Genomic DNA, 16755 nt, shown 5'->3' with positions numbered 1-16755 from the left:
AAAAGGGTCGATAAAATAATGTCGCAGGATCTCGGATAAATTGTTTCACTACAAAGCTGAAAAGAGTGATATGTTGCTTACCAGAGAAAAGGTTCAAATAAAAGTCTATGGATTTCTGACAAGAGGACATGTATTTCTAGACAGACAGTGAAAACAGGCCTAGCACAGGAAGAACAGAAAAGGCTGACTCTGAAAGTAGAAGCACTATAGTTTGGAAAGAGCATTTAAAATCAAAGAACTGGCTAAAACCCCTGGGCTTCTGCTTGTGAGCTGTGTGACCTCAGCTCTCTGAGCCACTTTGGCCATTTTATCATTGAACTTCCTCAATAGTTAAAAAACAAAACACTTCTCAAAGAAAGTACAAAATAAGCAAAAAAGAAATAATCAAGCAAAAAAGAAAATTTCAGAATTCTGTGTACTACTGCTATTACTGATTTAGCTTTTAAAGACTTGATTTAAAGTTCTCAGCTACCTAAAGCTAAGATGCTGCAGTTAGAAATCTAGTATGCAAGCTATGCGGCTGCTTTGGGGGTCTTATTTCCCTGTGTCCCCCAGTGCTTCAGCTACCAGGCCAATGTCTGCATCGATTGCCTGGGTTTGGGGCTGGATCCACACCCACTCAGGGCCGTCTCAACTCAATGGCTATTTTGAAATCCTCTGAATCTCGTATCACTTACATCTAAAAATATGTGGTTGTTGCTTTAATTGATAATCTACACAGCAGAACCTGGGAAAATTCAACAATTTCTGCACGAACAAAACACTGATGCTGACAGCCTTCCGGGGGTGCTGTGTTTCTCACCCTTCTTTTTTGAGTTGCTCCTCCCACATTAACACAAACTCACTGCACTCTGCACCCCAAGTTCCCTGTTTAATCTCTTGAGCTGCTGTTGTCAATTTGATCCCATATAGATAGTTCCTTAAACCATGTGCATAATGCTCAAGGCAGGCACTCTTTACTAATTAAGCTACATGCTCTGGTTTAAAGACAACTTTAGAGGATATACTTGGTTTAAAGTAACAATTGTTTCAGGAGTTCATCCAGCTTCCATGGCTCCAGAAAACCTGGATTCTAGGAGAATTTGAAATTCTCTTCTGCACTTTCCCCACTTTGTTCAAGTTTCTTTTATATATCTGACTTTTAAAATAAATGTGAAGGTGGACTGGTAGAGTGAAGGTGGAGTGGAGCAGAATGAAATGTTATTTAACAAATGCAGCTGTAAATCTTCCATGGGAGCCAAGGGGAACAAGTAATAAAAGGAGTCTTGAGGTGGTTAAGTTGGGAGCTCCAGCTCCAGCCAGTATTGGAGGATGCCCTGGCCTTCACTCCTCAGGCCTCTTCCCTGACAGACACCCAGCAAGCCCCTTCACCTGTCCCTCTGACATCTGGCTGCCTACTTGGATAGGGCTTCCTGTCTTATTGTGTGAGAAAAACATGCCAGGTGCCCTCACCTGGCCCTGTGTCTCGATAGCTACACACAAGAGCATCGATGAGCTAGCTTTCACCTACAGAGTGGGTGCTAGGTCCTAGACACTGTACTAACGGGTTCTAGTTGGTGCTGTAGGCTAAGCACTAACTGCTAACCACAAGGTCAGCAGTTCAAACCAACCAGTTGCTCATTGGAAACCCTATACAGGGTCAGTATGAGTTGGAACCGACTCAATGACACTTAACAACAACAGGCACTGTGTTAAGTTCCTTATCTTCATTTAATTCTCACACATACCTAAACGATACTATTTCCATTCCATTTTACAGACGAGAGACCTGGAGTTCAGAGAAGTGAGTAATTTGCTCCAAATCAACTTATACATTCATGGCAGAGCCCAGAATGAACTGGTGCCAGAGTGGAAGCTATCTGGCAATATGTTGCCCCTCACACAGGAAGGTAAAGTGAAGCCCAGAAGAAGGAAAGGCTCCATAATGTAACCGCCAGCCTACCTCTCCACGACAGTGAGGGCATCGTTGAACCGTGCAGCAAACACATCACCGATAAAGTACTCGGCTAAGCGGCCCACGGCCTGCAGCAGGGAGCTCAAATCTCTCAGGGAACAGTGCAATCGTCGGCAGTCATTCTCCGCTGTGATGTTCAACCTGTGCCCTGGAACATAACACCTCAGACAGTTTTTCACAGAAAGAGCACACTTTAATTACCACCACAGATAACAGCTCATCTAGACAAGCTACACTTAGCAGTATCAATTTGATTCCTCTAATCAAAGCAACCAGACTGCTTCCCAGTACTGAGCAGGGAGACTCTATACAGTCTCCACCTATAGCCACACCCAAAGATCAGAGGGCCAGACAGACAGACAGACAGAGTGGAGGAGAGAGACAGTGGAGGAGGGGGACAGGCAGTGCTGATACTGCCGATTTTACACAGGAGTCCGGAAATTTGCCGAATGTGAATCCTATTTCTGGCTGTTATTCTAAGCTAAGTCTATGTGACCCTAAGTCTATGTGCCCATTCCACAGGAGCTTCTCCGAATACAATCGCTGCCAGCTGACAGGTAGCACTCGCCCTGCTAAATGACACCAGCCTACACTCAGCATTCTGCCCAGAAGATTTTCAGGTGTACAGTATGAAGAAGAGTCACAGGAATGGGATTCAGAGACAAATTCAAAGCCACTTCCTGGATCTGGATCTTACTTAACCCTTTTAAGTTTCCATCTCCTCATCTGTAAAATGAGGGAAATGCTACTGCTTTAATTCACAGGACTACTGTAGCGGCTAAGCTAGCAAACAGAAACCCTGTAAACTAGAACACATCATTCAATGTTAGTAATTATTATGAATAATATGGTGATTTCTAAGACTTGAAGCTTTCTTACTTTTTACAATAATTTCTTCATTCTAAATAGGAAGAAAGCCAAGATGAAGGACACAGTATCCATAATTCAGTCGCCTCATGATCCCTGCCTTTGACTCCACACACTGTCTATCATGGACAGTAAGAATTTTAAGGCCACAAGAAAGATCTCTAAGCCTGCTGTACAGTCCTCCTCATTCATCTACACACAGTATAAATAAATGATTACCCACCCCCGGAAGGGACAGTAAAATCACCAGCCCCTTGTGCACCAGGACTACCTAAATATTTTTCAACCTGGCTCCCTCCTCTGCCGCGTCAGGATTTTACTACCTCTTGTGGGATTTCTTCCCATGGACTCTGCAACCATCTTCCTAGAACCCAGATCTCAGCACACAGGCCCCTTCGGGGGAAACACCCAGACTCCCCGCATCAACAAGTAGGTCTCTCATCTACTTCTGTACCATCTGGACCACTGATCAGTCACGCCTAGGCACCTTGGGTCTCTACTCTCATAAGCTGTTTTCTCAGCCTAGACTGCCCATCATGCCATCCTCTTCCCACACAGCCCATAATAATGATGCTCACAGAAACATCATTTCTTCTGTGACACCTTCCCTGCCCTCTTCTTCCCCCACGGGAATGTGGACAGATGGAGAGACAGGTGAGCCACAAGCTTATCTCTGTACTACACCATGAACTCCTTGTTGGTGAGGGGCTCTGCAGTGCCCTGTGTTTCCAACTGCAATGTATGAATGAATGTGGTGCCACAGAACAGAGAACAAACTAGACAGAGCAGGAGAGGGAGGCTTGGCCTGTCTGTGGGTGTGTTCACTTAGAAATCCTACAGGTGATTATGGATAAGCACTACTTGAGGAGATGAAGACAGCACGGCTGAACCCCTAGGGAAAAAGGAGTGGCTGAACTCGCAAGGTATTTCAGACCATAACACCCTAGAGGTGTTCCAAGAGGTGAGGCTGGGGACAGAGTCTGTGACAAACCCCACGGGAGGGCAGCGTATCACTTGGGCAGGATCTTCACAAAGGGAGACTTCAGATAGGGAGAGGTCACAGGGGGTCGGTCACATACTGCCAAAGAACAGGAGAACAAAAAGAAGAATCTACTCGGAGAAGGACCCTAAAGGAGAGAGTCAGTGACAAAGTCACTTTCAACTTGCCCCACCCAATTTGTCCTGTTTCCTCCTACAATCCACATGGAGAGCATGGTGCAGACAAGAGAATTCTCAGCCTCTGGGAAGCCAATGAAGGACACTGGCATCGGTGTATAAGGAGAGTGAACCAGCTCCTCTATCACGGGGCAAGATGACCACCCCACACCTTAGATGAGCCCATAAAACAGAACAATGAGGTATTTTTGGTCGTGCTTGGTCATACAAGTTGGAACAGCACCTTTGTGGGCTGCAGACTGACACAGTTCTAATCGCCCAGCTGATAAAAGCACCACAGTTGCTACCTTTTAGATGTTAGTAGGATTTTCATGTACCCCTACGTGAACAGACTCAAAGCTCAAGCTTCTGAAACCTGGTGTCCCTTTGCACACCAAGCAAACCTTGTTGTTGATAAGTGTCGCTGTGTCAGTTCCAACCCATAGCGACCCTGTGTAGGGTTTCTGAGGAGCAGCTTGTAGGTTTGAACTGCCAACCTTGTGGTTTGCAGTCCAGTACTGATCCTCAAGCGCAACACCAGCAAACCTTAGGGTTACGTGACAAGCACAGCCTGGAACTGGGTTTAGGAGTAGTATCAGCTTTTCTTTCAAAAAGCAATGTGGATAGAGCAGCATCAACCTCCCCTCTTTCTGTATACGCCTCTTTCACCTTCAGCTCCATCTCCTACCAAGCTCCAACTTCATCACTAGTGTTCAATTTATTCACTGTACCTACCACTTGAACTAAAAACCCAGTTTTTAATATTTAAGGAAAATACTGTTTCTCTTTAAAAAACCAAATATACTACCTCAAATCACATGTCCATTTCATGGTGGTAGCTGTGTGCCGTGAAGTCAGTTCCGACTCATAGCGACCCTGTACAGGGCTTCCGAAGCTGTAAATCTTTACGAGAGCAGAAAGCTTCATTTTTCTCCAGCGAAACAGCTGGTAGTTTCAAACTCCTGACCTTGCAGTTCGCAGCCTGATTCGTAACCACTATGCTACCAGAGCTCCTGCACCCACGCAAATCCAACTTAGCCCTTCCTACAATGTTTGGCCTCTTCCCAGACACCTCTAGTGAGTATCAGGGAACTCCATGGCTTTTGCAAGAGCCCACTTCCATTTTTTAATAGCTTGGTAAAAACTCATGAGAAAACTGTCTCCCTCTAACTCCTCCTTATCTTTCCTACACCTTTGAGGATAGAACACAAAACAAAGCTGAGCTGGCTGACACTACAGCCATGGAGACATGAGGACAGTGCAGATCTTCTTCCAAACCTCCTCTTGGTGTAAAGACACCCCTGGCTCCTTCCATGACTTGTACCACCTTCCTTCTGAGAATCTTTATCACCCCCTCTAAAGCTGCCCTCTGACAGCGTAGTGGTTACAAATCATCAGGCTGCGAACCTCACAGTCAGCAGTTTGAAACTACCAGCTGGTCCGCGGGAGAAAGATGAGGCTTTCTGCTCCTGTAAAGATATACAGCCTCGGAAACCCTATGCAGAGTTACTATGAATCAGACCCAATTCCATGGTACTAACAACAAAGCTGTCCTACTTTGTCTACCAAAGTACAGCACCAAGAACAGAAAACAGCATGAGATTTCTGTGTGTTTTAAACGATTAGCTTGAATTACATGAAACTGCTGGTATTCATAGAGCTCAACGTAAAGACATATGTGCCATCTAAGATTCATGGAGTTCTGGTGTGGCAATGACTAACCACAAGGTTGGTGGTTCATATCCACCAGCTGCTCCTTGGAAACTATTTATATATACAAGGTCACCGTGAGTCAGAACCAACTCAACAGCACTTAGTAATAACCAAGTTTATTCACGTTAGTCAAAATCACAGCTGGTTCTTTCTTGCTTTAGCTGCAAGACAGATATACTATATAGACAGTTGTTGTTGTTAAGTACCGTGGAGTCGGTTCCGACTCATAGTGACCTTGCACAAGTTTCCAAGGCTGTAAATCTTTACGGGACCGAAAGCCTCATCTTTCTCCCGCAGAACAGCTGGTAGTTTCGAACTGCTGACCGTGAAGTTCGCAGCCTGATTCGTAACCACTGTGCTACCAGAGCTCTTTAGGACTACATGCAAAATGCCACATAAGAGGAATAATGGCCAATGAGAGGATTTTTTAATACACAAAAAAGTAGAAAGCACAGAGAGCGGGAACAAAGGATGGCCTCCCAGCGGCAGGAGAGACTGATGGCTATGAAGTATATAGTGATACAACACAGTTTGCATTGGTGTCTACTGAGGAAGTAGGTTAGTCAAGTCCTCCTTAGAAGGCAGAAGAGCAGCTAGTCGTACAAAGAACATAAAATCTCCAGAATGTGAATAACAAAAGCAATGGCCCTGTAGGCTTCACTGCTGGTCACAAAGTTCACCCAGTTGTTTAAATGACAACAGTTCCAGAAGGCAAGAAGCTTGGCTAAATGTCATCTACACAGGCTGCAGGGGAAACTTAAGAATTACAGTCAAGACTAAAGATTAACCGTGACTGAGAAGAAAAGCTAGCACAGGTGCTGGTAAGAGGCAGTAAGGCTGACTAATAGAGCACAGAGCTTATCTAAAAGGGTAAATGGTCACGGGAACCAGGGCACAAAATGTACTCAGAGGGTTAATTTTTTAACAGCCTTTGCATTGGAAACTGGGCTTTTGAGTCACCAAGGGGTGGAGGAATACTTTGTCATGGATAAAACACTTCATTTTAAAACAGGAAATAAGTATTTTTCTGGCCTGAGGCTTTGCCACTAGAGTATGCATCAAGGATCAGTGTTGGGGGCTGTGATTTATAAATGTTCTGGAAGAGTCAAGCACCCTGTGAAGCGGCCAGAACATGTACTTCACTGAGGGGAGGTATATTTCATGTTGAGGAAACAGATCAGGTTATCCTTCTAAGAGGAGCAGTTCTGAGTTGACTCAGAGAAAGGATTTCAGACTAACTGCAGATTTTCACCTGCAAACAGACTCACTGTAATACAAGTCAGCTAAAACGGTGAAAAGCAAACCTAGGGGTTCTTTTTTGGGATGGGGAAAGGAGTTGGTATAAGAATTTTTTCTTAAGATCAAGAATAATGTGTCTAGGAACCTGAGTATATTGTAATTTGAACAGAGGCCTTAAGGGAGAAACCATGTGGGCACATTTATTCCCAAGAACAGATTCTGGAAACATCTACCTGTAAACAGCCAAATAATTGTCATTAGCTGTGTGACACCATACCATACAAGCAAGTGTGCTTTAAAAATTGGTCTTTTTATAGTTCTCTATAAGCTGTTCTTCTCCCACCTCCAAAATCAGGGTCTATACTTGGGACATGCCAAGTTCTACCAACCTCCCAGGGCCACTGAATTATTTGGAGGCTAATACAGTCCTGGTGTGACGCTGTAGGATAAGCACTGGACTGCAGAGTCGGTATGAACTGCAAGGTCGGCAGTTCAAACTCACCCAGCCGCTCCTCAGAAACCCTGTAAGGGTCACCATGAGTCAGAACTGACTGGATAGCACTTAATGACAACAACAACACAATCATGGAAACAAGTCCTAATGGGCCACCAAGGAGGGTAGTCTCATCAGAAAGAGCCCCCTAAAGAGTCCCTACCATGAAAACCAAGCTCCTGGAGATAGGCCACACTGTGAGCGTCTCTGTGCCCAGTTATATCAGTGCAACAAAGGAGCTGAAGGTCAGTGCCGGGCATGACTCCTGTGAGGAAAACACTGTGAAATGACAAACCAGAGATGACCAGGAGAGGGAGAGCAGGTATGTTTGCAAGCATGGTGTTAAGTTCCTAGTATTTTCAGCTGGCAAAATCAATGTCCAATTTCATTTTAGTTCATTCCACCTTTCGCATTCCCTATTATATGCATGTTAGGACTACCACTAACAAGCTATATGACCTTGGGCAAATTCACATCACTGTGTATCACTTTCCTCACAAGTAAAATAGTAGTTAACTAGTAATTGTGCTTATACCTCACAGGACAACTAAACAAAGAAACTGAGATAAACATAAGTAAACTCCATGCAGAATTACTGAGTGTTCTACAAATGGAAGCTATTATAATGAACAAAAAGCAAAATATCATCCTTAAACTCCATGCAGGTGGAAACTTGCAAAAGGCAGAACCAAGTCTTTCCAATGAGCTTTATTCCGAGTTCCCATCAGCCATTCACAACAGAAGAGTTAACAACTCCTAGCTCTCTGGGTGCTCCTCCAAAACTTGGTCTACTGTTTCTAATCCTTGTGTCTCAAAATTCCAGAGAAGAAAGAGTGCATCAAAGGTTATTCTCTTCTAGTTTACTTGATGGTTTAAAGGGTATAGGGAAATACACTTAACCCTTTATTTAACAACACAGGTTTGAACTGTGCTGATCCACTTATACACAGATTTCTTTTTTTAAAACACCATATTGAGAAGTTCATCTCTCCAGTAAATTGCATATCACAGTAAAAAGTGATCTCTTGAGGTTCTTGTGCATTTTTCAGCATGTTTGGTGCAGTACCGTAACACCGGAATTACACAATGGGACCCCTACAAAGTGCCACTAGTGATGCTAGAAGTGCTCCCAAGAAACAGGGTCTTAGAAAAAAGTTAAATTGCCTGACATGTACCAGATAGTGAGGTGTGCAGCTGCAGTTGCCTGTTATTTCAAGATAAATGAATCCAGTATAAGGACCATTGTTAAAAAAAAAAAAAAGGAAAGGAAATCCGTGGTCTTTGCTGCAGCTACACTAGCAGGTGGGGAAACACTGCACTCTGTGTGTGAAATACCTTTTTATCTCATTTGAAAATGCAGCTTTTATGAGGTACATTATATAATACATAACATATAAAGCATGTGTTAACAGTTTATGTTATCAATAAGGTTTTTGGTCAACAGTAGACAATTAGTAGTTACGTGTGTTGTGGAGGGGAGTCATACGTGGATTTTCAACTACACAAGGGGGTGGGGAGTTAGCATTCCTAATCCCTGCACTGTTCAAGGGTCAACTGTACTCTGGTTGCTGAAGTTTTTAATAAATCCTACCTCTTTGCTCCAAATTAGTTTCCTCTTCTCTCTCACCAAAACCCTGTTTAGAATCTATGTAGACTATAACCTCATCTTTTACTTCCCCTATAGCTCCTTTTTACCATTTTTGTTTTGAATTTTCTTCCTGTCTAAAAGTGGGGACAAGTAGAGAGGAGGTGAGGCAGCAGCAGAGAAACCACGCTCTGACAGCAAAGGCAGCCAGTTCAATAGCAGTGCATTTTCTTTTTTTTAAAGTTTAATTAGAAAATAAAAACCATTTTACCTGACCCTGAAGTAACTATAAACTGCTGTAACCCCAGATAAACTTCTAAATTGTCTTGAAGAACTGGGAACTGAAACGAAACAAAGGTTGTTTTTTAATAAAATATACAAGTTTTTAACACTGTTACATTAGAATATTTTAAGTACCTCTGAGGTCAAAATCTTTCTTCTGGGAATCTATGCATGCAAGTTTTTAACACTGTTACATTAGAATATTTTAAGTACCTCTGGGGTCAAAATCTTTCTTCTGGGAATCTATGCATGCAGTTACGAAGTGGCCATCCCACCTCCACCCCCACAGAGTATATCCACCATCAATTTCTACAACAGGAAATTGTAGAAATTCAAATAAGGAAACATCATATCATTTGTCAATTTCTTTCTTTCTTTTTTTTTTTTTTAAAGCAAAAGATGCTGAAATGGAACTCCTCTGTTCCAAACAGAGGACATCAGTCCCCAAATGATCTATAGACTTCCTGGGGTTCTGAAACAGGCCATTTCTCCCTTCAACTCCAAGGGAAACCTTACCCTTGAGATAGATACCAGATGTGCCTTATGAAAGTGCACAGCAATGTGAGAGATGAACCAGATTACTCTGAAGCCCATTTCCTTTGATGATTTAGCAGACAGGACTTCATAGGCAGAGTGTACCTTTTATTTCTAAAGTTGTTATACTCACCATTAAGATAAAAACAAGATTTTACTGTGACAGATAGCCCTAAGAAAGGCAGATGCAAAGTAAAATGGCCCTTTCCATGACAGAGAACATAAGATACAGCAGGTTGCAGAATTCAAGAACCTGACCCCAATAAATTATCTTGCCTTTGAAAAAGAGATGGACTTAATGATATGTCCTCATATACCAAGCCCCACTTAGAGAACTAGTCATCTGCTAAGAGGGAGCTTTAGAAAGGCCAACTTTGCAGCAAAATACTATCTCCTTAATTGGCCTGGCCACTTTCCAGCTACTGGTGCTGACATTAAAGCATTAGTAAAATTCATGTTATAGCCAAGAGTTTGGGAAAGACAAACAAATTTAAAGTCTGATTTAAAATATATTTTGATACCGGTGACGAAAGCAGCCTTTCTCGCCATGTTCTATGTCCCCTCCACAAGGCTAGTTACCAGTGTTGAGAAGGCGTGGGTGGGAAGGAGCTCCATCACTTTGGCCACCACCTCCAGGCTCTGGCGTAAGTACCGCTGCCACTCTGTCTGCTGCTGTGGGGAACACAAAGAAATTAGCTCTCCCCAATAAGAAGCAGAACCAAAAATCATTTCCCTGCCAGTCTGTCCTAGTCTCAAGTTTACTCTTAGACAAATGAAAAATGATGGAACCAGGTTATCTGGTGCTTTAAGAATATCAAGTGAGAATATTTTCTAAAATTAATGTCATAAAAAGTTATTTCCTCAAGAAGCAAAATAATCACAATGATCCATGTAGAACAGCCTACTTTTCCCCTAGAACTCTAGGAATACAGAACTAAAATAATCATTTTGCAAAATGCTTGAGTTCCTCTTTATATCATCCCACCTATAATTGTTGCTGTGAAGTCAGATTAGATTCACAGCAACCCTGAATAGGGTTTCCAAGAAGCGGCTGGTGGTTTGATAATATAGCGTCGTTCGCAAATGGTGTGGCGCTGTGGGTTAATGCGCTGAACTGCAAGGTCGGTGGTTCAAGCTCACCAACCGCTGTGGGTTGAAGCTGACTCAATGGCACTAACAACAACAAAAACAGATTTAATTTCATTCTAGTCTTACCAGTTAAGAATCTATTTACCTATTATTATTTCTACTAATATCCAGCGAGCTTTTTATTTGTTGCCTGTGCACAAGGAAAACAAGAAGGATGCAAAACAAAACCAATTTCACTGTACATAAGGTTTCTCTATTTCTAGCTCTAGTAGGTAAGAGTGTCTTCAAAACTGTTTTTGCAGTTAATGAGACCACCGAGACAAAGAGATGAAATTTTCAAATGTACAGCTCAAACTGTAACACAGAGCAGAGGGATTCCGGGTCCCACATCTCTGTTCTGGCTCACACCACAGTCTGACAATGAAAGGTCAACAGGAGAGTGCCACTTACATCATCATCCAGAGTCTCATCATCCAGTTCCTCCAACTGGGCCTGGTTGTATCTGAACTGGATTCGATTCAACACCTCTGTGAGCAAGAGGACCAGGGCATCTTCGTACCTATATGACAGGGAGAAATTCAACGCCAGGTGAAAGGAGGTTTTGAGTCGCACATTTCAAAAAAGGCTCCTATACTATGAAGGGAATGGCGTCCACACTGGATCACCATGTACAAGAAGCATCTAAACGCCTAATGCTTACTTCACGGACTGGCAAGTATATGTGTGAACAGGACAGGACCAGGGGTATTTATTTATTTAACTGTGTACCAGACAGACATCGTGTCTTCTTCATAGGTTGACTCTTTTGTTGTTGTACAACGTCCTTCTTTGTGGCTGGTCAAAATTGTGTCTTAAATATTATCATTTCAGCGTAGTCATTGTTTGCATGGGATATCTTTTTCCATCCTTTTATTGTCAGCCTGTTTGTGTTTTTGAATCTAAAGTGAGTGTCTATATAGACTATATGTATTGGTTGTTGTTAAGTGCCATCGAGTCAATTCCGACCTATAGCAACCCTGTATAGGGTTTCCGAGGAGCAGCTGGTGAGCTTGAACTGCTGACCTTGCATTTCAAATGACTTTGCAGTCTGATGCCTTAACCCACAGCGCCACTCCACAACTCCTGTATTTGGACCATGGCTTTTAAAATCTACTCTGCCAATCTCTGTCTTTTAACTGAAGAGTTTACTTCTTTAATTAATAACATTTAATGTTATCACAGATGAAAAAGGACTCACATTTGCCATTTTTCTATTTGTTTCCCAAGTCTTAAATCATTTTGGCTCTTTAATTCTTTCTCAATGTCTTCTTTTGTGTTAAGTAGATATTTTCAAGTATTCCATTTAATTCTCCTTTTTCTTTTACTATGCATTTTTGAGTTACTTTCTTACTATCCTGTGAATTACAGGAACTATATATAAATATGAAGGAGCTCTGGTAGTGTAGTAGTTACGAATCAGGCTGCGAACCGGAAGGTCAGCAGTTCGAAACTACCAGCTGCTCCGCGGGAGAAAGGTGAAGCGATCTGCTCCCGTAAAGATGTACAGCCTCGGAAACCCTATTCAGGGTCGCTATGGGTCGAAACCAACTCGACGGCACTTAACAACAACAACAACAATATATAAATATGAATTATTTAATCCTTTTAATAGTCATGGGAAGTAGGTGTTATCATTGTTAATGAGGAGGAAACTATAGCTAACAGAAGTTAAGTTGCTATTAGCTAAAGTCTCTGATCTGTCTCTGAGTACAGCCTGCTTACTGGAAAGGGGAAATGTTGGTTAAAAGAGCTCTGCTATCTAAAAGTTGTCTTGCTGATGAGCTTTAAGAGCATTTAGAGGTTTTGTAACATCATACAGATAGTGGATTTGAACCCATAACTGCCTAATTCAAAATTCCAAGTTGTACTCTCTACACCACCAAATCAACAGTGAGCTTTGAGCCACCCCTATGCCCCCCTCAAAACCTAATCTTTAGCCAATTTTAAATCTAAAAATTAAAAGACGAAATGGGAAAGGCATGAGGAGACTTGACCTTTTTAATCTGTGTCTAAGAATCTTTTCTCTAAGAAATACTCAAGACCATGGGTTTAGATATTTCCCACATGAGGTAAGACTCTAAACTCAAGATAACAACTTAAATGCAGCAGTTAGACCAAGTTAACACAAGGCCAAAAGACCACTAATTTTCATGAGCAAATCATGTTCCTTATATGTTTACCTATGCAGACATGCTTCTAAGATAAGTGAAGGGACCAGTGCCGCTCAGAGAGCATAACCATCCATGCTAGTTATTAAGTGATGTCTCTGCACTCCTATCTACTCTCTACACCATGACTGCCAGATTCCTGTTGGGCTCAGACAACAGGGTCACTGGAAGAAGACCAGAAGGCGGAAGGAGGGCTAAAGGGGCTTCATTCTCCCTGTGCGCGTGATGTGCTGGCAGTGCTGCCCCAGCAACGGTCACCTAGCAACAGCAACTGGTCCAGTTTCCAATTCCACTGGACACTCCCAGAATCAGCCTCAACATATACCCTCAGAGGAGCAGCACCAGGTCACATGCTCTTCTCAGAGGAATGAGTTCCAGCCTCATGGGCCCTGTTCTGAGTTCCTGTGGCAGCTGGGTAGGGCCATCTCCTCAGAGGTCTGAGCCCCTGCTGCATGGGGTCTGTTCCTCTGAGGTTCTAGATTTTTCTAACTCCTTTCCTTTGTACCCCCAGCCCTGGGATGGCGCTGCTTCCAGTAGATGTCATCTGTGTTACAGCAATGTTCCCTTTTTGTCTTTCCAGGACTCTAAAATCTGACTGCTCCTTAGAAGAGTAGTAAGATTTCATCTCTCATACTTCAGTCCCTGAAGAAGGACAACAGGCTTGGTAAAGCTGAGGGTCAGTGAAAAAGAGGGAGACCTCCCCCTCAATGAGATGAGCTGACACAGTGACTGCAACACGGAACTGAAACCTAACAACAATGTGAGGATGGTGTCAGGCCGGGAAATGTTTCCTTCTGTTGTGCATAGGGCCACTCAATGTCACCTAATAGCAATAACCACAAAACCTGTACAAGTGTGGTTTCTGTTTTTCTGACAGAACCCTAGCTGGTGCACCATCTAACAACAGGTGATACCAGAACACCAGGTAGCCAAAGTTAAAAGACACCAAGACCAAACATATTCCATCTGGTCTAAGAGTTATAGTCTCTGTGAAGAGATTCTATAAAAACAATCTACAAGGTCCCCTAAACTGTCACAACAGCTCACTTCTTGATAGATACATTGGTCTGCCCCACCAACCTGTAACTAATGACTTAACAATCTAACAAAGCCAGTCCGAATGCTGGCAGGACAAACTCCTAGTCAAACTGGCAACATCTGGTAGCAGGGAACGAACAGAGTTATAACCCATTTAGCAAACTTAACAGAACGGTTAAGATCAAACTTTTCTGCCCGGTGCTTCTATTTGCCATTTGCTCCGACAGAAATTCCTACCATTACAGAAGTTTCATGTTATACAATGCTATGGTGAACCAAAACATCCTCACAACTGTGCTCAGGAAGTAAGTCCACTTTAGACCAGAAAGTATCCTGCTTCGACAAAAGATGTTACAGAATTGTTATTTATGAATTGTCTTCCTAAACTGAAATAAATACTTAGAGGTTTTGTAAAAATTCACCTTCCTAAAATCCTTATTGCCACTTAACTACTCTGGTTAATAAAACATATCACTTAGAAAATTAAACCCAACCAGGAGCCAGACCGAATCCCACTTAGGTAACTAATCTCTCAAAGTGTGTAGTTTAAGAATAGGGTAGGGCAGCCAACAAACATATGAAGAAATGGTCACGAGCATTAGCCATTAGAGAGACGCAAATCAAAACAACAATGACATACCATCTATCTCCTACTGGCAATAACAGCAAAGTTCAAAAAAGCAGAGGACGATAAATGCTGGCAAGAATGTGGAGAGACTGGAACCCTCCTACATTGCTGGTGGGAACGTAAAATGGTTCAATCACTCTGGAAAACAGTATGGTGCTTCCTCAGAAAGCTGGAAATAGAATACTGTGGGCTCCAGCAATTCCTCTACATGGTATACATCCATAAGAAATACGAACCGGAAGATGAGCAGATAGATGCACAGTAATGTCCACTGCAGCACTATTCACAATAGCAAAAAGATGGAGACAGCCTAAGTGCCCATCAATGGAATATTATGGTATCTTGATGAATAACAAGGAAGCTGCAAACCACGGCTTAACATGATGGACCTTGAGGATATTTTGCTGAGTGAAACTAGTCACAAAAGGACAAATATTACATGAGATCATTTTTCTCACAGCTTAAGAAAAGATACCCATAGTAAAGAAAGAGAGAAAAAATTCTTTGTTGGTTAGCAGGGGTGGGAGGGAGGAGACGGTAGAGCACAGGGTAGGGGATAGACACATCATAGCTCAGGTGTTGGGGAGGGCAATACACAAGAAGGGGAGAGATATGGAAGAACAAGGTAGATAGGAGAACACTGAGGCAGGTTTGCATGGGCTAAATGGGACAGAGGTAAATAGTGATGTGTGCTCAACCTTGGAACAACAGGGCTGGCTCTGTGATATAGGGATCAAGGAGCAGTATAAATAGGTAAAAGAGGAGAAAATAATGTTAAGATGCTAGACTGTCTTATGAATATTGGTTTCTCTTTTCTACTACTATAAAATAGATACTTGAGTGGGATAGAATGGAATATCGGCAAACAGGATTACAGAAAGCTTATAAGCCCGTCTTCAGCCGATAACTGATTGGACTATACCTAAAAGGGGTTCCAGAACTTGCCCAGTGAAATAGGCTTCTTGTGGAGTCTTTATAGTATATAGAACCTTAGGTAGAATCCTGAGCCCCATCCAGAACTTTCTGAGGTACAACATTCCTACTTGAAAGGACAAGCAGACTAACGCCTTAGTGGCTAGAGGAACAAAGGATATACTTCCTGAAAGAAAGACCAGCAGGAAAAAAACAAAATAATAAAATGGCAGTCTGTTTGGCTATTACAAAAACAAGCAAGCTGTCCATCGGAGAGCCATCAAGGCAAGCAATCCATCAAGTCCCTTCAGGACAAACCCCCTTCTCCAAGACCGAAAGTCAAAGGGAATTCATGACCAGGCATGTAAGCTCACTGGTGATCGTGTTGGTCTACATTTGGATAGAAGTGGGGGAAAGGCAGTAATGAAGATATGGGCTGACTTCAACCACATTCCATAGACTCTGGTTAACCTTGTGATGAGAGAGAGAAGAGGAAAGGCTGGTTGGTCCAAAGTCTGGGGAGACTTGGGAACTCATGAGCCCATGGGCATTAACCTAGCCATGGAGAGCTAGAGATGAGAGTGAAACATTCAGCTCATAAGAAGTGGGGGAAGACACACAAGAATGCCCAAACTTGCAGATAGCTCCCATTTGACCTAGCTTCAACGACTTGATGACCAGAGCTCAACTAAAGGAAGATAAAGAAATTTGTTAAAGAAATCAAGTGTATTGCAGATGACACCCACGTGACCTGGACCGGATGACTGGATGATCGGAGCTCAATCAGGAGAAGAAAGAAGAGGGGAGAGATTAAAAAAAAGTGAGCTGATGCAACCTGATGAACTTGACCTATACCTATGGAGCAGCAACTCAAAAGAGGGAACAAATCCTCACAGCAAGAAACATTCACACACCCACACACAGAGTGGACGGAGAAGGGCAGCCTGGACATTGGATACTCAAATGGGGGAGTGGGGATTACAAAGGCAAGAAGTGACTGGCTTACAAGCTTTCAAGAGGGAACCTGGTGCTAGGGAGCATGGCAGAAGGCAGAATCTC

The 16755-nt window shown here is 42.8% G+C and overlaps 1 protein-coding gene across 1 annotated transcript in view; it reads right to left on the bottom strand.

Moving 5' to 3' along the window:
- XPO6 (exportin 6) overlaps positions 1 to 16755 on the bottom strand; it is a 124102-nt gene that overhangs the window by 42707 nt on the left and 64640 nt on the right. The window contains exons 10-13 of the mRNA XM_006877057.1: positions 11362 to 11470; positions 10402 to 10494; positions 9278 to 9347; positions 1943 to 2102 (exon numbers count right to left, since the gene is read on the bottom strand). Coding sequence (XP_006877119.1) covers positions 1943 to 2102; positions 9278 to 9347; positions 10402 to 10494; positions 11362 to 11470 — 432 coding nt within the window. The remainder of the gene's footprint in view (positions 1 to 1942; positions 2103 to 9277; positions 9348 to 10401; positions 10495 to 11361; positions 11471 to 16755) is intronic.

The sequence above is a fragment of the Chrysochloris asiatica genome, unplaced genomic scaffold, assembly GCF_000296735.1.
Source record: "Chrysochloris asiatica unplaced genomic scaffold, ChrAsi1.0 scaffold00440, whole genome shotgun sequence".
Classification (NCBI taxonomy): domain Eukaryota; kingdom Metazoa; phylum Chordata; class Mammalia; order Afrosoricida; family Chrysochloridae; genus Chrysochloris; species Chrysochloris asiatica.
This window is presented reverse-complemented; position numbering and strand designations above follow the sequence as displayed.